A 25789-nucleotide genomic window follows, 5' to 3' on the forward strand; every position below is an offset into this window, starting at 1 on the left:
CCTCAACCCAAAGGTACTTCAACACCACATTAGTAGATACCCCTTCTTATAACAACTGTTGAATAGTTTCTTCACTTGTTTCTTCCCTTGACCCCCTCTGTAAAGGAAGCAGGCATCACACTCAACAGTATTGCCAGGATTACTGACTTGACAACTTGCCCTGCCCTAATGACCAATAAGGCTTTCTTGTGCAGTGCTCAAGTACATTGGGAGAATTTCCCAGTCTCAATAACCTAGATTAGTCAATTCTGCCCCTGGATCCACACTAGGGACTTGTGTGAGGTATTCTTAACTGTAGGACCTTCCTGTACTGTGTCCAGTCCTTACCAACCCAGATTCCCACCTTACTTGTGGCTCGTTGTGGGTGTTGCTTCAGCTGTCGTGGGAAGTTGAAGGCAGCTGGAGCTCACCGCCGATCTCCTTCCTGTCAGCGTCGCCTCCCCTCCTCACCAGCCAGGCCACTCAGGAATACGCCCCTGTGCTGAGGAGAGGTCGCGCTGATCTGTTCTCGCTGTTAGGAGCTCCCGCCGGTGTCCCACTGTTTCTTCGTCAAGGGGGGGCCTCTGGGGGTATTGGGCGCCTGTACCACGGGGCAAACGCGGGGGTTAGCGGCTCCGGGAAAGCGCCGCCTCTCTTCAGACCTGCCGCCCGCTCACGGGGCAAGCGCGGGGGATTAGCGGCTCTGTGGAAGCGCCGCCTCGCTCTAGCACTGCTGTCCGCTCACGGAGCATGCGCGGGAAACTAGCGGCTCCACAACTCTTCAGCTGCTGACTCCGAGTCGCTACCACATCCGGGCGCTCTCTTCCCTCTTCAGCAGGAAGATCGAACACCCCCTGACTGCACTTCCGGGATGAGGGCTGCGAGTCCGGCAGCTCTCTCACGACGTCCACGTCACCTTCCTCCCGCGCCTCACGAGGATGAAGCGAGCACCTGGCAGCAATTGCAGGTGAGGGGGCAGATAGTGAAATGGGACGGCAAAGAGAAAGAAGGGGTGATCAGAACCCTCTGGCACACACCAACCCCAGGGGGGCGGCTAACAGTCCTGGAGCAGTTACCAGTCCCTGGACAGAGGCTGGGGACAGGGGGCACACTCCTCAAAAGTCTCTCCAACTGGGCAGAGGACTGCGCTCCGCAGCGCTGCAGTCTCCTTCTCCTGTTTACACCCCAATATTTTTAAGCTAGGGGTTAGTCAGGCGCCCAGGGTCTCCCTTAACCATACAGAGCGGGGACAAGACTAGGATCCAAAAGGAGGAGTAGAGATGTGGATCAATTAGGCTGCTTCCCAGTCCAGGAGGTCAACCCTTGCACTAGCCTCTCCCCACCTTCCAAGATAGCCTGTCCTCCAGCTGATTCTCTCTGGCAAGACAAAATGGCTGCCCAGCATTCCGCCTTATATAGGCTGACCCTCTGTGGTCCAGAAGGGACCAGAAGGTTCTGGAACGCCCTACACTAGTCTATGGGCAAGTTCTGAGTTTGGCAGTTAGGGCAGTTGGTAGCCACCATTTTGTGGTTCCAACTATTCCTGTCAGAACAGGCCTCTGGGCCTGAGGTGGAAAACTATGAGGGGGAAAAAGAACACCTATCCCCTTGACCAACACCTAGAAAAAGTCAGAGGACAAAAATTATTAACCCTTTCGCTGCTGATGACGAGCTCAGCTCGTCATCACCCACGGGTGTCGTGTGCTGATGACGAGCTGAGCTCGTCATATCTGCACCAGAATCGCAATTTGCAGCACAGCGCAAAAATCCCCGCAGCAGCCATGTGGTTAAGGGTATGAGGGGCAAAAAGGGGACAAAATAAATAATAATTTGGAGGGACTACGCAAAAAGCCATACAGGTCTAACAGAGTTGTTACGAGGACCGCGTTTTGAAATACACGGTACCCCCGAACCAATTTGGTAAGACCAAAATTAACCCATGATTACTCCACCATACAGGTGTTTACGGGGACTCCATATCCTTCCCGCGATTGACCATGAGGCCCAGCTTAGCCTCTTAAAACGTATGTTTTCCTCTGTGTTTGTGATCGTCGTGTTCTGTGTTGTATATAGACACTGCGCTACTTTTGTGTTTTGAATGTAAATACCTTCACAGTATGTTACACTGGGTGTTCCGACATTTGGGACCACTCATTTTTTAAGGGTGCATGTAAAAGGGGTGCAAGTTTAGACAATTCCGTTCCTATGGACACAATGCTTTTTTCTATAAATATCACAAGACGCCTCTGAATTTTGAACTTATAGACTCTTTTTAATGCGAGTATAGCAAAGAAACGTTTTTGAGCCTATAATATTTGAATTGTCTTTTTCTTTACAGATATGCCATTGATTTGCAGAGAAAATAGTATGTATAATTCCATATTAAATTAGGCATACCTTTCACATTTTTAGAGTGGCACTCACAGGGCGGGACCCTGTGAAGTCCTGAAGAAGAGCTGAGGGGTACAGCTCGAAACTAGTTGACCTTTTTACTAGGGTACTGTTTTTCATAATAGAACCAGCCCACCCAGTAAACCACCCCACTTTTAATATATCCGCTAGGCGCATGAATAAAGTTTGTTTAGCTCACTAGTAGGATATTTTTAACCCTCACCACTCCACTCACTTCCCCCTTTTTCACATGACACGACACATAGGGCCTGATTCCGATCCTGGATTTTTTTTTCCATACAAATAGGATTTGTATTTTTTTTCCATACAAATTGTACAAGTCCCTTCCAAACCGTGTAGTACGATTCGTACGGGAAAAATACATACAGATGGGCCCAATCCTTACAAATCGGATCGGGAAAAGCTGTACGACACGGACTTGTAAAAAAGACCATACAAATTGTAAAAAGGCTGTCCAACCCGTCAAGTACGATTCGTACCAGTTTGTCAGCATACGATTTGTATGGAAAATGGCCTATATACGGGGAATGACTCGTACCGGGCAACAAAGCGAACCCCTATACGCCTCATACCCTGGTATGACTCGTTCTGGGGGGTACGACTCATACCGGGGTACGGGTCGTATAGAGGTATGAGGCGTACAGGGGTCCCCCCACATGCGAGGCATGTGTATGGTGCGTACACCAAAATCGCATATGTGCGCACCGTACCCCAAAATCGCCCGTGTACGCACTGTACCCCAAAATCACGTATGTACGCACCGTACCCCAAAATCGCCCATGTACGCACCGTACCCCAAAATCGCCCATGTACGCACCGTACCCCAAAATCGCCCGTGTAAATCACGTATGTACGCACCGTACCCCAAAATCGCCCATGTACGCACCGTACCCCAAAATCACCTGTGTACGCACTGTACCCCAACATCGCGCATTTACACACCATACATGCGTGATTTTGGGGTACGGTGCGTACACGGGCGATTTTGGGGTACAGTGCTTGTACGGTGCGTACACGACCAGTTCCCCTTCATCGCGTATGTATGCACCGTACCCCACTTTCCGTGTCATCCATACACACTGTGCATATGCACCGTACCCCTGTATTCATGGGGTGTACGACACGTACATGGGGGGTCTGTCTCGTACTGTTTTAGGGGCGTACAAGGCTTTTCCCGCACTTTTTGGCTCTTGTAAAAAAAGAGCCGTACCGCATGCCGTTTGTACGAATCGTACTTGCCGGGATGTAAACTGCTGCCGGTAATACATGGGAACGTCGCGTACAGAGCAATCCGAATCGGAATCGCTTGTATATACGAGTTGTATGGTCTTTTTTACAATTTGTATGGAGCGCGTCTATTTGTACGGATTGTACTGCCTCCTTACAAGTACGAGTTGTATGGAGAAAACGCTCCATACCACGGTTTGTACAGCGTTTTTCCAGGATCGGAATCAGCCCCATAGTCTACACAAAAAAGTGCTCTACGCAATTTCGTTAGTCGTAGCACGCCTCAACCCGCAGCGGGTTGGGAAGCCCCTATGATGAAGCATGTCACCGTGAGGAAACTCCGGTGAGTGAGGGGACTAAAGAAAAAAAGTTTTTTTCCCCTTGCCCAATTTGTTTCCTTTGAGACATATCCAATTTCGGAAATGTCCTATCTGACTAGGTTACTTCCTGCCAGGGTCTTGTTTGCTTCCTGCCAAGGTCTAGTTTACTTCCAGCCAGGGTCTAGCTTCCTTTTCAGACGCTTCAGCCATGGGATTTCTGTGCCAGGAAAGCATGCTGAGGTTTCAGGGGACCCGAGAGCTCAATGCCCCTGCAGAATCCCAAGGGTAGATAGAGCGCGGTTTAATGCATGGACAGGTGGGGTTGGGATGGGGTCAGGTGGTCTCACGTGCTCACTAATGGCTGTAGGATGTCATGGGTAAACGGGGCCCTCTGATTCTAGGGGTCTCACTACGTGTGGTCACGTGTGAGTATCGAATGAAGCATGAGCGGCGGAAGCGGGAGGAATATTGGGGTACTAGGCCTGCAGACACCGGGGATGGGTTAGATCGGGGTGTAGGTAAACCTGCAGACAGGGGGGGGGGGGGGTAGATCGGGGTGTAGTTAAGCCTGCAGACACGGGGGGGGGGTTAGATCGGGGTGTAGGTAAGGCTGCAGACACAGGGGGGGGGGGGGGGTAGATCGGGGTGTAGGTAAGCCTACAGACACGGGGGAGGGGGGGGGGGGGGGGTAGTAAGCCTGCAGACACTGGATGCAGGCTCGCTTTGCTAACTCCACTAGCAGCGGTTTCTCTGCAGCGGGCTTGAGCTGGGAAGAAGGGTTTGAAACTCACGTCTTCAAAGGCCAGAGTTTGTGCTTCTGGGGAAGGGTTGGGAGGATGAAGGAGGGAGGGAGGGAGGGAGGGTGGGGGCCTCCGGCAGCTCATTTGGTGGGTGATGGAAACGTTTGATTCCGCTAAACCTGGGTTTCGGAAATTGCTGAAATTACAGCCTTTAATGCCCTGACACGTCATTCCGGGCTGATGGATGGCTTTTGTCCCCGCTTGTGAAACATCTGTTTGTGCGCAGACAGGAGGCTTTGTGTGCAGCGGTGAAGATAGCAATAATGTATGTATTTCTTGTTTAAAGCAATCTTATAAGTATGTATATTTATAGACAGACAGACAGCAGGTAGACAGATAGACAAATAGATAGACAGACAGACAGACAGACAGATAGATAGATAGATAGATAGATAGATAGATAGATAGATAGATAGATAGATGATAGATAGATAGATAGATAGATAGATAGATAGATAGATAGATAGATGATAGATAGATAGATAGATAGATAGATGATAGATAGATAGATAGATAGATAGATAGATAGATAGATAGATAGATAGATAGATAGATAGATAGATGATAGATAGATAGATAGATATTAGCAAACACATGTTTTAAACATTCTCCGTTTCTGGTGCCTCACCCGATAACATGCCCTCCACCAAATGCCAATCCGGCTAATTTTATTTGCTAATGTTGTAAGGAATTCTGGTAAGTCCTCTGCTAGGGCTGGGCATCACAAAGATGTGCCACCATGCCTTAGTACTTTTCTGCTGCACTCTAGAAAACAGCACCCGAACGTAGTTGTGCCCAAGCCCCCGTCCATATCACACTATTCTTTTTTAAAAATAAAAATATAATCCCTGGTGTTCAAGTGAATTGCATGTCCCCCTGGATATGGCAGATTGGTATCTAGCCCACTCCATTCTGTTTTTAAAAACATTATACCTGGTTGCAGTGGGTTTTCCATTGCGCCTCCTCCCAGGAGGGCATACTGGGTGCTGACGCAATTCAAGAAGCACCTCAAGGCTGGCTCTTGGACTGAACCGCAGATGCATCTCCCCCCCTCCACCTCAGCGCCTTCAGACCTTCACGGGTGAGCAGTCTCACTTCATAAGAAATCTGATTGATTGATTATTGAGGGTGCTTCACTCTATTACCTCTGGGGGGAAAGTCATACATCTAGGGCATGGTGCACAGTCTAAATATCGAGTTTTTAATATACACCTACAGAAATATCTAGTTGGAAATATCAAAGGTACAGACCTTTGAGCCTGGTCGCTCTCTGCGCTCTCAGACCCAATCTTTGCTCCAAGTACCATGGATCAAAAAGGACAGACAGGGAGGCCAAACCCTCTCCTACCGAGGCCCCACCCTCTGTAACTCCCTGCCCCTTACCCTTAGGCAAAATCCTAATTTGGCCGCCTTTAGGAAATGTTTAAAGACCCACCTGTTCCTGACCATGTAGATGCCTTTCACTGCCTGATGATCTTTCTCTCTTAATATAGCTTTGGTAAGAACACAAGCGCGGAGATACCCCTTCGGGGGTCGAATTCCTGCTCTATACAAGCAAATAAATAAATAAATATTGAGGTCAAGAATATCGTTGGACAGAATATCGACCCTAAGGTAAGTAATATCGAGTTTTTTTATATCTTTGTTAATAATATCGAAGTCAGTAATATCAATATCAAATATATCGATGTTACTAATCTCGATGTTACTAATATCGATATTTGTATTATTGTTATGTATTTTATTATGTATTTAATATGTATGTGTTATATGTTTTTTGTTAAGTATTTTACTTGTTTTAAATTATATATGTAATATTTTTATATATTAATAATGGTATTTTTAAGTCCATTTCATGTTATAATGAACCCGGAGCGGGTTGTGGGTTTATAGGGGAATAGGGTGGGAAGTAATTTAATTATACTAAATGAATTATTAATTTTTAGGAATTATAAATTAATTGTAATTAATTTTTGCTTTTAAGTTCTGTAGCGGGTTGTGGGTTCATAGGGGAATTGGGTGGGAAGTAATTTAATTGTTATTAAGTAATGATTTATTTTTTGCTATTGATAACTAATTTATTTTAAATTTAATTATTAATTGGCAATTATTTCAATTGGTAAGTAATTTTTTTAATTGGTAATGAATGTTTGCAATTGGTAATTTTTTAATTGGTAATTAATTGTTTTAATTGGCAATTAATATTTTTAATTGGTAATTCATTTTTATTATTGGAAATTATTTTTAAATTAATGTTTCATTAAAAGTATTTTGGTACAAAAAATAAGTTTATTGTTTAATGTTTTTTAATTGCTAATCAATTTTTAATAATTAATATGTTTTTTGTTATGAAAAATATTTTATTGTTCAATATTTTGTATTTGGTAACTAATATTTATTGGTATATATTGTTAATTTATTGTTAATTAATTATTCAATTGTAATCATGTTTTTAAAAATTATTAATGGGTATTTGTAAATGATGTAGAGTTATTTAAAATTTAAATTATTAATTATTTTAAATACAAAAATTATTTATAAGTATGTTATGTTTAATTTTTACGCTATCCAACGCTTTTCCTACTGTTGCCCTCTCTGGAGTAGGAATAGTCATTTTTTCCCCTACGCTATCCAACGCTTTCTCTACTGTTACACTTTCTGGAGTGGGAATAGTAATTTTTACCCCTACGCTATCCAATGCTTTCCCTACTGTTGCACTCTCTGTAGTGGGAATAGTAATTTTCACCCCTACGCTATCCAACGCTTTCCCTACTGTTACATTCTTTGGAGTGGGAATAGTAATTTGTAACCCTATGCTATCCAACGTTTTCCCTACTGTTGCACTCTCTGGAGTGGGAATAGTAATGTCTACCCCTACGCTATCCAACGCTTCCCCTACTGTTGCACTCTCTGAAGTGGGAATAGTAATTTTTACCCCTACGCTATCCAACGCTTTCCCTACTGTTGCATTCTTTGGAGTGGAAATAGTAATTTGTACCCCTAGGCTATCCAACGCTTTCCCTACTGTTGCACTCACTGGAGTGGGAATAGTTATCTTTACCCACCCGCTATCCAATGCTTTCCCTAGTGTTGCACTCTTTGGAGTGGGAATAGTAATTTTTACCCCTACGCTATCCAACGCTTTCCCTACTGTTGCACTCTTTGGAGTGGGAATAGTAATTTTTACCCCTAAGCTATCCAAAGCTTTCCCTACTGTTGCACTCAGTGGAGCGGGAATAGTAATTTTTACCACTTCGCTGTCCAACGCTTTCCCTACTGTTGCACTCATTGGAGTGGGAATAGTAATTTTTACCCTCCCGCTATCCAACGCTTTCCCTAATGTTGCACTCACTGGAGTGGTAATAGTAATTTTTACCCACCCGCTATCCAATGCTTTCCCTACTGTTACACTCTCTGGAGTGGGACTAGTAATTTTTACCCCTGCGCTATCCAACGCTTTCCCTACTGTTTCAATCTCTGGAGCTGGAATAGTAATTTTTACCCCTACACTATCCAACGCTTTCCCTACTGTTGCACTCTCTGGAGTGGGAATAGTAATTTTTACCCCTACGCTATCCAAAGTTTTCCCTACTGTTGCACTCTCTGGAGTGGGAATAGTAAATTTTACCCCTATGCTATCCAACGTTTTCCCTACTGTTGCACTCTCTGGAGTGGGAATAGTAATTTTTACCCCTACGCTATCCATCGCTTTCCCTACTGTTGCATTTTCTGGAGTGGGAATAGTAATTTTAAGTCCTATCGTATCCAATATTTCAATTACTGTAGTTTTTTTTGGACTTTGAATAGTGGTTTTATTTCTTTAGCTAATTAATATTTTTTGTATTATTTTAGATAATGTAGTATTTAATTAATTTTAAAAATAGTGAAAGTATATTTAATTTTTTTAATTTATCAAACATAATTTTTTACGTTTTATTTATGTTATTATTTTGTGTTTATAGATGTATTTGTGATATATAATATTTTTTATTAATTTATAATTAAAATAGTTATCAAAAAATTTATTATTAAGTAAGTATATATTATATATTTTATGTATATGTTTAATTAATGTTTTATTATTATATATTTATTATTTATTAATTTTATACATCATTAAATATTTTTAACTATGTTTATTTTATTTATAAGTATTATTTACTTTATTTTACACTTTTTTTTAACAGAATAAAACAATATTTTTAATTACGATATTTTTAACATCGATATTTTGGTTTCAATATTTTTGTACTTACCATATTGTAGATAGGATGTCGATATTTTTGCCTTCGATATTCCAGCGTCGATATTTCTGTAGGTCGATATTTTGTCGGTCGATATTCTGTCAGTGATTCCTAGGGCATTTATAGAAAGAGGAAAGGCCCAATGCATGTCCCACATATTTATTTTTTAATAACAATTAAATCCCTGGTGTTTCCTGCGTACTTCCTAGACTTTTTGACTGTTTTGATCTAACGAAGTCCTTCGACTCATCCTTCAGAAAAGCGTGTTCTGTGTCTTGTTCGGCTCTTTTCTGAACTGTTGAATGTTTACAGTATTCAGCTATTCTTCTGCCTCCATCGTCACCCCTCATAGTCCTTGCCAGGAAGTTTCTGACCTTACATTTTACCTCCTTTCACTGAGACACCTGTTTCCTCCACATTGTTTTGTTCATAGAGAGACAAAGTGGCTATGAAGGGGAGTCGTCCTTACCTGCTTAAGCTAAACCTAAATGAACTGGGAGCCGTTGCCATCCTTTGCTTGACATAACCCTTGTTAGGACATGACACCCAAAATGTGACAGAATACCTGTTCTGAAACTGTGGAGATAGAGACTGGAAATCTAAGGCATTGGCAGACCGACAGAGTGCGCTGTCAGTGAGTTGGTGTGTTCAAGAAAGGTGCTGGTTGAGTCGCTCAACGATCTTATATAAATGTGCATGATCTGGGTGCAATCGGGGAAAGAGTTCATGCAATTGTGCAAGATTTTGACATAATTACACAAGGTGTTGGTTAATCCCAAAGGGAGTTTATGTAATCGTGCAAAAAATAGATGTAATCACTGAAGGAGTCATGCAGGAGCTAGCAACTTCTATAATGAAATATGAAGGTAAACACTGGACAAGTGGACAATATATAAACTTTATTATCTGTGGTTTGCTTCCAAATAGCAACATCCTGAAGTACTGTTAGATGTCTCATAAGGTGTGGCTGAAGACCTCCAAGCGATGGACATGAAAGACCAATGATATCTAAACACAGGAGACCATGGGACGATGGACTCCCACCAACAACATCCATGTCTACTTCACCCTACAGACGGGCTCAACAGCAGCATGGACGTGTCTGCTGAATATTGAAGTCTGGACTTCCCAACAGCAACATCCTGAGACACTGTTCGATATCTCATAAGGTGTGGCTGAAGGCCTTCAAGTAATAGGACATGAAAGATCAATAATGTCTAAACACAGGAGATTGTGGGACAATAACATCCATGTCTACTTCACTCCACAGCCGGCCTCATGGGAAGCATGGAAATGTCTGCTGAATATTGAAGGACTGGACTTCCCAACAGCAACATCCTGAGGTACTGTTAGATGTCTCATAAGGTTTGGCTGAAGACCTCCAAGTGATAGGACATGAAAGACCAAGGATATATAACCACAGGAGACTGTGGGACGATGGACTTCCACCAACAACATCCATGTCTATGTTACCCCACAGACGGGCTCAGCAGCAGCATGGACATGTCTGCTGAATATTGAAGGACTGGACTTCCCAACAGTAACATCCTGAGACACATTTAGATGTCTCATAAGGTGTGTCTGAAGACCTCCAAGCGATTGATTAAAGACCAATAATGTCTAAACACAGAAGGTAGGCTTCCTCCAACAACATCCATGTCTACTTCACCCTACAGACAGGCTAATGGGGAGAATGGACACGTCTGCTCAACACTGAAGGACTGGAGATGGTGATGGACAAGAAAGGGATAACCCCATGTCAGAAAATCAACAGTTCTTGACTGAGCTGCACTCTCCAGGTCAGTCTCCCTTGTTTAGGAGTGAGGCATATGTTCCTTATGTATTAGGACAAGTATCTGTGTGACTGGGTGTGTCCATCACGATGAATACGCTGAATGATATAGGCAAGCACATTCCAAGGCACCTTCTCTACTAGGGGACAGAAAACATTGCAACAACAAAACAAAAGATTCCCGATTCCTCAAGTGTGCCAGAGATCACCCCTTGACAAAACCCGTAGAGGCAGGCGGAAGTGACCTGATAGTTTCAATCTGGAATATTGGCTCCTCGTTATTCCCTACTGAGGATTGAGGCAGTGTTGTTCTTTTACCCACAACTAGGAGAGGACAGGGGCATGAAGTAACACAGCCGAGTGCCCCCAGTCAAACTCCTGCGCCTGCAGGATCCCAGAACCACCTCAGGCCCCCTGGTGGGTTGCACTGTTCCGTGGGTGTCGCCCCTAGCCACAATCCTGGCTGTGGTTACGTGAAATGCAGATGCGGACACCACAGAAGCCTCATCTAGAGCCAACGAAGGACCTTCCACAAACTTGCAGCCCATGTCTGCAATCCTGCTCCTGTTCTCTCCTAGAGTGTCTGTATTGTCCTCCAAAAAGGTTGAAGTCATTGAGCTGCAGGCCATGTCTAAAGTACTGTCCCTGTTCTCTGCTAGGACAAGAGTGTCCACTAGAGCCAATGTGTGTGCTTTTAAAGAGGCAGGACCCCTTGAGGAGCTCCCGCTATGTAAAGTCTTGTCACTGCAGGACTCTGGGATACCTTCCTGTCCGACCATCTTCCCCGCTGCTGAGGAGCTCCCGCTATGTAAAGTATCGTCACTGAAGGACTCTGGGATACCTTCCTGTCCGACCATCTTCCCCGCTGCTGAGGAGCTCCTGCTATGTAAAGTCTTGTCGCCCCAGGACTCTGGGATACCTTCCAGTCCTGCCATCTTCCCCGCTGCTGAGGAGCTCCTGCTATGTAAAGTCTCATCATCGCAGGACTCTGGGATACCTTCCTGTCCGACCATCTTCCCCGCTGCTGAGGAGCTCCCGCTATGTAAAGTCTTATCACTGCAGGACTTTGGGATACCTTCCTGTCCCGCCATCTTCCCCGCTGCTGAGGAGCTCCTGCTATGTAAAGTCTCATCATCGCAGGAGTCTGGGATACCTTCCTGTCCTGCCTTCTTCCCCTCTACTGCTGTGGAGATGTTCTTTACTCTTGGGTGTGATGGCAAAGTTGGCCCCTTCTCTTGGCCACCTGCCAGCTTCCGTTTGTCTGATTCCACGCCCTGGGTTTGGCGGAAGCATCGGAATAGGCCAAAGATATCCTTGCGGAACCTGGAGCTCATGCCCATGTAGATGAAGGGGTTGTAGAAGGTGGCTGACTTGGCAAAGAGGCTGGCCAGGACGCTGGTGAGCGGAGGCACCTGCACACCGCAGGCTGACCACATGGAAATGACGGCGTAGGGCGACCAGGCCAGCAGGAAGGCCATGCAGACCACAAACGACACCTAGAAGCAAGGCAGACAAGAGCTTTAGGTCACGGATCAGGAAAAAGGAACTACAACACAACCAAGACGTGAGCGGTGTGCCCTTCTGTTGGTGAAGGGATGTCTTGTGACCTGATCTTAATATATGCAGACAGCATTGGAGAATTTAAGATGTGTGTAAATCCATTTCAAACTGTATGAAATACTGAGCAATGTATTCCCCCCCCCCCTCCCCCACCCTTCCCAAAACATTTAGGGCCAGATGTAGGTAATTCCTATTTGCCGACTCTTAAATACCGAATTTTACCGATTCGGTATTTAAGAGTCGGTAAATAGGAAGGGGGGAGATGTAGGTAATTCGAATTTAAGAATTACCGAATCGGTAGGATTCAGTATTTACCGATTCGGTAAATACCGAATCGGTATTGCCCATTGATTCCTATGGGCCTTGAAGCCCATAGGAATCAATGGGCAATACCGATTCGGTATTTACCGAATCGGTAAATACAGAATAATGCAAGGGTGCAGGGGGTGTTGTAAAATAAGGATCCACAAGTTGAGGGTCATAAGTAGTGGTTTATTTAGAATAAAGATCCCATCCACAGGTGAACATCCAGCCAGCATCAATGTAGGATTGTAACTGCCTGGTGAAACAAAGCATAACATTCCAGGAGATGTGCAAGAGATTCCAGTGCCTCATGACATCAGCGCAGCTATGTCATGAAGCACAGACACACAGAACCACGATGCCACAGGTGTCACTTTGACACCCTCTAGCACCCCAATTCCGGACTTGTGTGCCATGTGTTACACAGACATGCCCTAAGGACATGTCTGTGTGTCACATTGCACAGGTGTGCATGCACAGATGTGCATGCACAACTGAATCCGGTATTTTACCACACAATAGGATTGTGTGGTAAAATACCGACTCTTAAGGGCCTGTGGCACTCTTAGGAGTGCCACCTACATGTGGATTTACCGAATCAGTAAATATACCGATTCGGTATTTTACCGATTCTGTAGATTTACAGATTCAGTAAATTTACAGAATCGGTAAAATATAGGCCCCCTACATCTGAAAACCCTAATACCGGTCGGTAACGGCCAAATTCGGTCGTTACCTACCGGTATTAGGGCTCCTACATCTGGCCGTAAATAGTTCATGTGCTCCCAGCAGGCATTTAAAGATCATTTTTACTCCCATTATTAGCTGCTCTGCAGGTCCTCGCACACTCAATGCCACGGTCCTTAATTCATTCTGAATGGTATAGGCGGGGTGGGGCTGTCAATGGGACACGTGAGCCAAAAGGCCATTGCAGGCTCCATTGATGATGTAGGACCAAATTATAGGGCAGTTTACACTGCACGGAAAGGTCAATCGTTCAGCGTATTAGTAAATGCATTTTCATATAGAATTTTCTACCACATGGTTCCCATTTCTGATTGCACACGTGTATTAAATACCAAATGTAAAGGTAGTATGATTATATGACTATAATGGTTTACAAAATATATCCTAATGGTTTAGAAAATGCAAAGAAAGAAACTATACACATTCAGTAGAAACCATTCAAAATGGTATCCTCCAATAATAATGATTTAGGGCCTTAGACTTTGGCAGAAAGGGTATATGACCACTGACATGGCCGAGTAACCTGTCTGCCAAACTCACAGTCCGCTGGCTCAAGTTAGAGTCAAGAGAGTGGCCATCTTTCAGCGGTAGAAACTTCGACTGCCCAACAGACACAGAGCATCCGGTCCAAGTACCGCTACTATCGACCCCGGCGAAATGGACGTATTTCTGCTCATGAGCGCCAGGGCAAATCTGAAGGGCCAGAGCAGGCAAAACAAGACTTGGCGATGCCAATAAGTCTTGGATTTGCGAGAGTTAGAGCTATTGGCGTTTTAAATTACAATGTCTTTTACCCATGTGTTTGCGTTTGGAGTGGAGTGGATGTATGGGGTGTGGAGTGGAATTATGTGGCTTGGATTGGAATGGTTAGTTGTGGAACTGTGTGGGGTGGATTTGTGTAGTCGAATTATGTGGCATGGTGGATAGATAGGGGTGAGAGCTGCACAGAATAGATAGGCAGGAAGACAGAGCAGAAGAGGTAGTTTGTGCATGAAGTTCTGAATGAACTCCAGACAGAAGTGCAGAAAGAGTGTGTGAGAAAGAGAGAGAGAAGGGGGAGAGCAGGCCACAGACGAATAAGGAGGGTGCGCTTGTGTACACAGAAAACACCCCACAAAGAAGAGGGAGCACCTCTGTACGCAGAAGACACCCCAAGAGGAGGAGGAGAGCATGGCATTGAGGGACAGACACCTTGAAAAGGTGCAGGAACGAAACTGTGCTTGAAGAGCTGAAGTCAACCACATGAGAGAGGCAGGAAGAGTGTGAGAGAGAGGGGCTTCCCAAAGAAACCTTCTCAACCTAAAAGTAAGGCAGGCCTTCAGAGAGGCAGTGACCACCCACCAGCCAACGTTGGGGCATCGAGGGTGGGCACTGGACCATGGGAGGCGTGTGAGCCGACAGAGAGAGCAAGGAAAGAGACAGGCTATGCACATCTTCCAGTTTCAGAGCATAAGTGAGAACAGCACTGAGACGAGTGGGCGGGGCACCCAGAGAGAGGGGATGAGAGGTGTACGAGTTCACAGCAGGCAGGAAGTACAGGAAGGCAGCATGTATGAGCCGGCAGTAGAAAGAGGAGAGAGGGAGTGTGAGGGAGGGATTAGAGGGGGCAGTAGGAGTGGGAGGGAGAATGTGAGTGGCAGTGTGGGTGTGTGGGAGAGATGACAGGGTTGGTGGAAGTGCGAGGGAAAGATGCAGTAGTGTGATTACGAGTGAGAGGCGACAGTCGGTGGGAGTGTGAGGGAGAGATGAGAGGTGGGAGTGGGAGTGTGAAGGAAAGGTGACAGGGTTGGTGGGAGTGGCGTGTCCTAGCTTCATTTGCTCAGTCCTACCCTTCCCCGTGTGTCTCACCACCACAGCTGTCGGGTTTCCTGGGAGAAGACATACAAGAAAATACTGCTCCTTGCCACACACAATTAGTCCAACTACCTTCCACTGCTAAGCAGCAACTGATAGTTTGATGCAATGCATGTACCCATATTTGGTTAAAATGTTTAATTCAGACTATGTGTGCCTGTGTATGTCTATATATAGATGTGCTAAGAAAATATATTTTACCTTTGGCAGATCACTTACTCTTTCACCATTATTACACTCACATTTACTCCACACCCATACATCTGTCATTCATCCACCATCACTAAGCAGGACGGAGTATGTCAAAATGTATACTCTTTTAGATATAGTGTGCCACTTTGCAGGTATAATTTTAGTTGTTTAAATACGTTTTTCTTAGAAAATGCATATTTACTTTTTGGGTCTTGTACTTCAACTCATATAAAAAAATGTTTTTGCCAAATGTATATTATTAGTTAAAACACAATCCTCAATAATTTCAACACATAATTGCTATATTAAAAATACAAAAAGTTACACCAGATGTCATGCTTCATCATAGGGCTATTGCTCCTCGTTGGGCCAGCACTGCAATGCCCAATGGGTCCGCCGAAGGGTCACTGTGAGAAGTTGGCCTGGCATATGCTCTCCACTATTCTAGTGGGAACCTTGCACCAGTCCAAATGACCACTTATTGATGGTAGGTTAGAGACAACCTTATAGAAAGCTATCCTAGTGGTAGCTGTGGAGAGCAGCCGTCAGGCTGAGTCTTGAAGGAATGTAAAGCAGCTTGTTTTACCAGTCTATAATCTTGCGAATGACCAAATGAAAAGAGATCCACACCAGGTATATATATAAAATATATGTATTTATTCTAAACACATCCCTCTAGCCTCCTTATGAGGCTAGAGACTAAAGTACATTCAGTAAACTTAATAGCACACAGTAAATTAGCACAATATACGTTGATCCCCAGGGGTGTACCAAACCATATATTAAGAAAGTGGTATAAGTACCACGACTTACATAGATACAAGGCCTAAAGCCTTCAGAACCGCTGGGGCCTCCAGGAACCACCCAAAGTAGTGACACAGGGGATCCACGGGGGACGAGTGCAGTGTCTAAACACAGCCGCGAATCACCATTAACTTCTATGGGGAAAGTTGTGGTTGGAAATTTAAAGATAAAGGACACTTAGAAGAGGACTTGGAGCAAACCCCTTTAGAACTAGGAGGTTCTAGAGTCAACACCCACGGGAGCACCGAAGTACTCGAGTTACCTCACCCAGGGAAGCCGGGTGCATAAGTGTCTTTACGTGTCGGGTTTTGTTGGCGATTTCAATGGAGAGCTGCTGCAAAGTGCTGCTGCCGTCCAAGTGGAAAGTGTCCGGGTGGATCCAAGCCTGGGTTGGAGATGTGAAGAACCTGAAAGCAGAGGGGACAGAGTCTGGTTCACTAGCCAGTGACCAGGAAGGCGATGAGCGGATGCCCACCGATGTCTGGTGATTTCAGGTGTAGACGGTGAAGCTTGACTCTTCAGCCACAAGGACCAGGAGGCGTTGACAATGACCGGGTGCTGGATTCGAGCTGTCCCACAAAGGATGTCGAGTGCTGCGGTGTCGGTTTCCGGATTGGACTCAACAAGCCTTGGCAACAGCAACCCATGCTGAAAGCAGAGATTGGCTTCGGTGCAGACCACTGGGGTCTGATGGACTCACCTCTTGGTAGGGAGTCAGGGCACATCTGGAGCAACAAGGGAAGCCCAAGAAACAGAAGAGTTACCTTTGTGGGGACCCACCTGTCGACGGACCAGGGATCGCGAAGGGGCCTCAAGCAGAAATGCTAGAAGCAGGCTCACGGAACACTCGTGGAGTGTAGGCCCACAATTTTCGGTGCAGATAGTGCTTGGGGCTTGGACTACAAGTAGCCCAATGCACAACTTCGGAAAAGCTCGGGAAGTTGATACACTAGCAAATTTATTTATTATTTATTTATTAATGCCATTTGTAGAGCGCGTACAAATACCCTTGGGCGTCTCGGCGCTAAAAGTGCATTGATGTCTCACCATGATCAGAAAGTACGGAGATGTGGATTACTGATTGAATAACCATGTTTTCAGTTTCAAATGCGTACAGTGTCCAAGAGTTCCGGTTCCACATCACTTGTGAGGGCTGCAGGTCTCAGCTTTGCTGGGATCTCGTGTCGGCCTCTGAGAAGTCTGGAAGTCCATGCGCAAATACTTCGGAGTCCAGTGGGAGCTTCAGAAATGCAGACCAGCAAAATGCTTCTTTGGTGCCTGTTTGAACAGGGGAGTCACTCCTTGACCCCAAGGGAGATTCTTCCATCTTCTAGTCGTGTAGAATGTCGAAGTTCCAGGATATATGTTGCAGAGTTTCGTCCAGGTGTAATCTGAAGTCCTAAGGACTGGGGTCCTATACTTATACTAAGATAGGGTGTTGGACATACTCTGCGACAGGAAACCTATTGTCCAGGCCTCCCCTGCCGGAGTTTCGTCCAGCAGCAGGAGGTCAGACTCGTGTCTGTGGCTGCAGCATCCATTTTGTGATTCTAGGGTTCTTTTAAACCATGGGTACTCATAGTACGGCCCGGCAAGCCTTCCCTGGCGGCCCGCGGACCTTGCAGACAATTTACCAATTAAAAAAAAAAAAAATGACAGAGTGCCTGCAAACACTGGGGGCTGAGACTCTGCTGCTCTGTGGGGGCGCGGGCATTCCAGTTATAGTTAGAGTGGAGCTGCAGGGGCGCTAAGAGGTGAAAGACAAAAGCCTCATTAACATACAAATAGTCTTTTAAAGACCTGTGAAGTGGGTGTGGCTGTGTGTGTGTGTGCCCTGAAGCTGTCTCAGCCCGGGCACAGACAGGCAGGGAGAGATGAAGAGGGTGTCAGAGGGAGGTAGAGGGAGGAAGACAGCGGGAGTGAGAGAAAGGGAGGGAGACAGAGGGAGACAGAGGGAGAGCGATGGAGGGAGTGAAAGGGAGGGAGAGGGAGGGAGAGCGAGGGAGGAAAAGGGAGGGAGAGGGAGGGAGGGTGGGAAAGGAAGACTGACAGAGGGAGAGCGAGGGAGGGAGGGAAAGGGACGCAGACAGAGGGAGAACGAGGGAGGGAGGGAAAGGGAGGCAGAAAGAGGGAGAGCGAGGGAGGGAAAGGAGGCAGACAGAGGGAGAGCGAGAGTAGGAAAAGGAGGGAGAGGGTTGGAAGTGCGAGGGAGGGAGGGAAAGGGAGGCAGGGAGAGCGAGGGAGGGAGGGAAAGGGCAACAGACAGAGGGAGAGCCAGGGAGGGAGTGAAAGTGACGCAGACAGAGGGAGAGCGAGGGAGGGAGGGAAAGGGTGGCAGAGAGAGGGAGAGCGAGGGAGGGAGGGAAAGGGAGGCAGACAGAGGGAGAGCGAGGGAGTGTGGGAAAGGAGGGAGAGGGAGGGAGAGCAAGGAAGGGAGGGAAAGGGAGGCAGACAGGGAGAGCGAGGGAGGGAGGGAAAGGGAGGCAGACACAGACAGAGGGAGAGCGAGGGAGGGCGGGAAAGGGAGGGAGTGAGAAGGAGGGAGGGAAAGGGAGGCAGAGAGAGGGAGAGCAATGGGGGGAGAGAAAGGGAGGCAGAGAGAGGGAGAGCGAGGGAGGGAGGGAAAGGGAGGCAGACAGAGGGAGAGCGAGGGAGGGAGGGAAAGGGAGGGAGAACGAGGGAGGGAGGGAAAGGGAGGCAGACAGAGGAGGAGGGAGGGAAAGGAGGGAGGGAAAGGGAGGCAGACAGAGGGAGAGCGAGGCAGGGAGGGAAAGGGAGGCAGACAGAAGGAGATCAAGAGAGGGAGGTGGAGGGAGGGAGACAGGGAGGGAGGGAGTGGGAGGGAGGGAAAGGGAGGCAGACAGAGGGAGAGCGAGGGAGGGAGGGAAAGGGAGGCAGACAGAGGGAGAGCGAGGGAGGGCGGGAAAGGGAGACAGAGAGAGGAAGACAGAGAGAGAGAGAAAGGGAGAGGGAGGGAGACAGACGGAGACAGACAGAGGGAGGGAGACAGACGGAGACAGACATGAAGAGGGAGACACACAGAGGGAGGGAGACAGATGGAGGGAGACAGACAGAGGGAGGGAGACAGACAGAGGAAGGGAGACAGACAGAGGGATCGAGAGGGTGACAGTGGGAGACAGAGAGGGAGACAGACAGAGGGGGGAGACAGACAGAGGGAAACAAACAGAGGGAGGGAGACAGACAGATGGAAACAGAGAGAAGGCGACAGACAGCGGGAGGAGGGAGGCAGAGGGAGGAGGGAGACAGAGGAAGGGAGACAATGAGAGGGAGACAAAGAGAGGTAGACAGACAGAGGGAGACAGACAGAGGGAGACAAAGAGAGGGAGAGGGAGGGAGACAGAGGAAGACAGACAGAGGGAGACAAAGAGAGGGAGAGGGAGGGAGACAGAGAAAGGGAAAGGGAGGGAGACAAGGAGAGGGAGGGAGGCAGAGAAAGGGAGAGGGAGGGAGACAGAGGGTGGCAGACAGAGGGAGGGAGGAGGGTGACAGACAGAGGGAGGGAGGAGGGAGGGAGGAGGGTGACAGACAGAGGGAGGGAGGAAGGAGGGAGGTAGGAGGGTGACAGACAGAGGAAGGGAGGAGGGAGGGAGGAGGGTGACAGACAGAGGGAGGGTGACAGACAGAGGGAGGGGGAGGGCGAGAGAGAGAGAGAGGGAGACAGAGAGAGAGAGAGAGAGGGAGTGAGACAGTCAGAGAGACTGAGACAGAGGGAGTCAGGGAGAGAGAGAGGGAGAGCGAGGGAGTGAGAGGGAGTGAGACAGTCTGAGTGAGACAGAGGGAGAAATAGGGAGAGAGGGAGGGAGAGAGGGAGAGAGAGGTTGAGAGAGTGAGAGAGAGGGAGATAGAGGGAGAGAGAGATGTGTGTATGCAGGGTCTGGTGGCTCATTGGACGAAGGCGTCCTCTGCAGGGACCTGTGTTCAACCTCATGGTCACAGTTGTTTTTGTTGCTCTAGCCCAGCCCCCTGCTCCACTGACCCCGCCCCCACCGGTGAGGCCCTTGGACACAAACTACACTGTAAATTTGGCCCCCGAGAGAAAGTTTGTGAGTACCCATGTTTTAAGCTATTACCGGTCAGACCAGTGTGAACATGTCTCTCCCTCTAGAAGGGTGGAATTCTACCCCCACTGCCAGGACTGGTGGGGGGGGGGTAGGATTCCAAAGTGTTTGACACCAAACACGACATGTTTCGATGCAGCCATTCCAAAGTTAGCATTTACCACAAGGTTATAATGCACTTAAGCAGTGGCGGACGGTGACATTTGAAAGTGGTGCGGCGTAAAATGTTTGTCATACTTCACCATAGCGATCTGTAGAAGTGGCAATATTGTTAGCCTGGTAGAATGCTAATCATATGCTCCCATTAAACGAAGGTCAGAAGGGAACGACATAAACATCTATGTTGAAATGATGAAGAATAGATTACTGTTAAGCTTAACTGTACACGATTGTGATTTAAGAGCCATATATTTTCCTCTTCTGCTTGACAAAGCCTTCAAGGACTGAATAATTGAATCTGCCATTGATTCTTCATGAAAGCTTTATGCATTTAAACATCAGAGGGGCGGCTGTCTTGATCCTTCTGGATTTGTCTGCAGCCTTTGACACGGTCGACCATGCTACTCTGGTCGACCGTGTCACAGCCCTGGGGATAGATGTTATGGCCAGGGACCTTATTTCATCTTTCCTGAAAAACCGTACCCAGACCGCGAGGCTGGGAGATTTCTACTCCCCTATCTCTGCACTCCCTTGTGGAGTCCCACAGGGCTCCTCGCTAAGTCCTATGCTATTTAACATCTACGTAGCGGACTTAGCGAGGGTAATAAAGGCCCATGGGGTACGGCTCACATCCTACGCAGACGATACCCAGCTGGTTCTAGCAATCCACAGAGATGGCCCTACTGTGGCAGCCAACTTCCAGAGAACCATGCTCGAGGTCAGCACTTGGATGGCCTCGAACTGTTTGAGGCTTAACTCTGAGAAAGACCGAGATTATGACCTTCGGCAGGCTCTCTCCTGAATGGTCTTCTATCTGGTGGCCTGAAAAGCTGGGCCCTCCACCTGTCCCAGTAGAAAAGACCAGAAATTATGGAGGGATTTTTGACAGTAAACTGTCCTTTGACCTCCACACAAACAAGGTTGTCTCCTCAGCATTCTTCATTTTGAAAAAAATTAAGAAACTATTGCCTTACCTCCCTACCTCAGCTGGGAAGACCCTGGTCTCCACCTTAGTCTTCTCAAAAATAGACTATGGGAACGCTCTCTTTTTAAACACACAGAAGCGTGTCCTAATGAAGTTGCAGTCTATTCAGAATGCAGCTGCAAGGATCCTTCTTAACATTCCTCGTCGCAAGCCCACCACTCCTGCCATTCGCCATCTCCACTGGCTGAGAGTCGAGAACCGTATCAAATTTAAGGCCCTCTGCATTGCCTATAAGGCAGTACATGGCGTTGGACCCAGGTTCCTCATAGAAGCCTTTCATCTGTACACCCCCAAGAGGCAACTAAGATCGGCTAACATCTGTCTCCTCCCTGTACCGCGTGCAAGAACTGCCACCTGGGGAGACAGACGTTTTCTGGTGGCCACTCCAAAACTTTGGAATCTCTTGCCACTGGCTATTAAAACTGCCCCGAACCTGATGAGCTTTCGTAGGCTCCTAAAAACATGGCTGTTCAACCAGTAAGCTAATGGTTGTTTTCTAGTAACTCCACAAGCGCCGAGACACCCTAGGGTATTTGTTGCGCTATAAAAATTTCGCAAATAAAATAAATAAATAAATAAATGTTTCATCAAACCAATACTGGTGAAAACAGTGGCGCTAGGAATGTAAATAAATAGATTCAGACATGCGATGAGGAGAACAGAGTGAACCTGGCCGAGCTCTTGATGTATCACAACGTTTTATCAGGGGTAGTTTATGTGAGCAGCTTAAAGAGGGCCGAGAAACGTCTGTTTTCTTTTCTCAAGTCAAAGAAAACAAGGCCGTTTGGTTTAGAAATGTTAATAGGTGACCTGTGGCACTGCCGATCTTAAAATAAAATGTAGAATAAACAAAAGCTGCTATGCTAATAGTATAAGCCTGGGCGCCTGTGTTTGAAGGTGTAATGTCAGTGCTGAAGCAGGCGCATGAAGTGCTCTGGACAGATTTGACTGATACCTAATATGTATGTATATCTGATGGTGCACTTCTCACGTTCTTGCAGTGTAACAACGTTTGCAGGAAGCCGTGCGCCGCGCAGTCACTAGTATTTCCATCCAAATCCAATTAGGCTGATGGTTGCGGCCGGGACTCGGGTCCAGCCCCGAATATTGATGTATTTATCCTTCGGATCCGCGACAGAAGTCGAGCGCCGTCCTGACCTTGACTGGAAACGAATGAGGACGTCACCAGGTGGTATCGAAGGGCCGCTATAGCTTCATCTGCTATTGCACGCGAACACATGCATACACACATACGCACACATATACACACAAGATACACGTCCACAAACATACACAGCCGCACACACTCTCTCAAAACGCGCCTGAGCAATCAGAGGCGGAAAGGGAACTAAAGAAATTTCCTAAATAACCTCTGGGCGGGAGAGGGAAGACGCCAATGTATATCGACGACCAGGTGACAGACAGCCAGGACCCACCGTCTCAGATACAATCAATCAAATTTCAAAGCAGAAGAGCTGGTGAGGGGAGCCGCTGCCACTGCCAGCTGCCTAACGCCTAGAAGCGATGACCATGCGCCCCCAGCGCAGCGCCATGTTAGAGAAACTTAAACTAACAACAGCTGAGTCAAGTGTGAAATAAAAAAAAACTTACGTTTGGTTCATGTTAACTTATTAGCATACTGTGTTGAGGAGAAGTGTGGTGTAGAACACACTAACTCAGTCGACTGAGTCACAGGGGAAGTCAAGACACACACTCACCAGTAGCACGCACGAGCTGTCTATACTTCAGTCACTCGGTACACAGCACTCTTCGACTACTCGTTGTCTGTCTCGCGACTGACACTCCTCGTCGAATCGTGTGGCACTAGCACGCCAGGCGCGGTCACCGCGGTGACGTGCCGACAGCGCAGACAAATTGCCAATCACCACTGCATGGCTCACATAAGCCACAGTGTAATTGCATAAGAAGTGCGGCACTGGGCAGTACCACCACACACGCGCGGCACCATGACCTGCAGGCAGGCTGCCTGGCTGCGCGCCGCAGTGACTGCTCTCAGCCAATCTTGGCGCTGCATTAGCAGCACCACTGCGCCAAGGTTTGGCAAAGAACAGGGTTAGTGCCGGTCCATATGAGATCCAGGGGGCCCTGGACCCTCGCACTCTGAGTCGCTGTTGGGGAGGGAGGGGAAGGTACTGTACCGTGTGCGCATGCGCGGGCAAGTCCCAAAAATGAGTACACAAACATTGACATGCGCACACTGCAGCTGCGCTGTTTCTGCAGACTGCTGTGCTGCGCTGTCAATCACTGCAGCTGCCCCGCCCCCACACCTTCCGCAATGTTGGGCTTGTCCCTGTAAGCTGAGCTAGCGTTGCCGCAGAGAAGTTTGCGAGTGCCCGCTCAGGCTCAGATTTATAATATTTACATTTTCAATCCTGCCTCAGCGTGACGGTCGTCCATGGCTAATTGGGCAACGCCCCCACGCCCCCAATGGACGCACCGCCACTGCACCTAAGAGTATATGGTCTGGCTGCATCACAGAACAGCGTCAGAGAATAGATTCCGAAAGCTGCAGAGGGGCCCATGCATGGGCACCCCACACACAAAACCAAGCACTCTGCCTTCAGGATTGATAAGGCCTGCCATAAGATTGACTAATAGTCTTTATATTGATTGCAAAGAAGGAAATAGACCTTATTTTGAAGAAGGCTTTTTGAAAAGAAATCTCTGAATCTTAGTGGTTCATCTGTTACTTTGGAAACTCTACAAAGGAGTCTTTAAACAACTAAGAGACCCTTAATAAATATTAACAAGGATTATCAGTAATTGTGACGGGACAACCCGGCAATATTATTTACCATATGCAAAGAGTGAGAGTTATTGTGATCGTCTTGACAAAGATGGTGTAAACCAGAACAATACCATTGAAACGCGCCAACACTTATAATTCCTAATCTGTGAAGGGGGTTGCCACAACAGATTAAATATGGTCAATCCATTGTGTTGAAGCCCCAATTAGATACTATCATGCATAGGTTTGCATGGCAAATTGTATTGTCTTGCAGACACTCTCTACTTTTCTTTCCAGGGGGCTGTGTGAGCTCACTGGTTAAGGTCATGGTGTGAATTTGCATCCTCCGGAGGATGATTGGTCTGGGTGGAAGACTTTGGAGATGGGAAGGGGAGCAGGAAAGGGGGATCCTAAATGTGGCACTAGTGCTTATGCTAGTGACGGCTGATCTGAGCACCTGACAATCATGATCTGATTTGTAGATTCACATGTCAGGCAAACAGGTGAATGTGCATGGGAAGGAAAGATTCACACATGAGGCACCCAGGTGAATAAGCGAGGGAAGGGTAGATTCACACATGAGGCAAACAGTTGAATACGCAAGGAAAAGGTAGGTTCACACACGAGGCAAACAGGTGAATATGCACAGGGAAGGGGAGATTCACACATGAGGCAACCAGGTGAATACTCAAGGGAAGGGTAGATTCACATGAGGCACACAGGTGAATACACAAGGGACGGGTAGATTCACATGTGGTAAACAGGGGAATACACAAGGACAGGGTAGATTTCCACAAGGCAAAAAGGTGAATACACAAGGGAAGGGTAGATTCACACATGAGGCAAATAGGTGAATATAAGTGGGAAGGAAAGATTCCCACATGAGGCAAACAGGTGAATACCCATGGAGGGTTGGATACAGATGTAAGGCAAAGAGGTGACTACACAAGAGAATGGTAGATTCACACATCGGGCAAAGAGGTGAATACGCACTGGAAGGCAAACAGGAGAATACACATGGGAAGGAAAGATTTACCCATGATGCAAAGAGGTGACGACGCAAGGGAAGGGAACATTAAGGCATGGGGCAAACAGTTGAATACCCAAGAGAAGGGTAGATTAACACATGAGCAAACAGGTGAATACGCAAGGGAAGGGAAGATTCACACATGAGGCAAACAGTTGAATACGCAAGGGAAGGGTAGATTCACACATGAGGCAAACATTTGAATACGCAAGGGAAGGGTAGATTCACACATGAGGCAAACAGTTGAATACGCAAGGAAAGGTAGGTTCACACACGAGGCAAACAGGTGAATATGCACAGGGAAGGGTAGATTCACACATGAGGCAACCAGGTGAATAAGCAAGGGAAGGGTAGATTCACACATGAGGCAAACAGGTGAATACTCAAGGGAAGGGTAGATTCACATGAGGCACACAGGTGAATACACAAGGGACGGGTAGATTCACATGTGGTAAACCGGGGAATACACAAGGGCAGGGTAGATTTCCACAAGGCAAAAAGGTGAATACACAAGGGAAGGGTAGATTCACACATGAGGCAAATAGGTGAATACCCA

The 25789-nt window shown here is 47.0% G+C and overlaps 1 protein-coding gene across 1 annotated transcript in view; it reads right to left on the minus strand.

Annotated features, from left to right (window-relative positions):
* Positions 1 to 11088: 11088 nt before the first annotated feature.
* The window catches only part of LOC147689572 (uncharacterized), a 125352-nt gene continuing 110651 nt past the window's right edge, over positions 11089 to 25789 (minus strand). Inside the window, exon 6 of the mRNA XM_086938116.1 lies at positions 11089 to 12270. Within this exon, the coding sequence (XP_086794242.1) occupies positions 11089 to 12270 (1182 nt within the window). The remainder of the gene's footprint in view (positions 12271 to 25789) is intronic.

The sequence above is a fragment of the Lissotriton vulgaris genome, chromosome 9, assembly GCF_964263255.1.
Source record: "Lissotriton vulgaris chromosome 9, aLisVul1.2, whole genome shotgun sequence".
Classification (NCBI taxonomy): Eukaryota; Metazoa; Chordata; class Amphibia; order Caudata; family Salamandridae; genus Lissotriton; species Lissotriton vulgaris.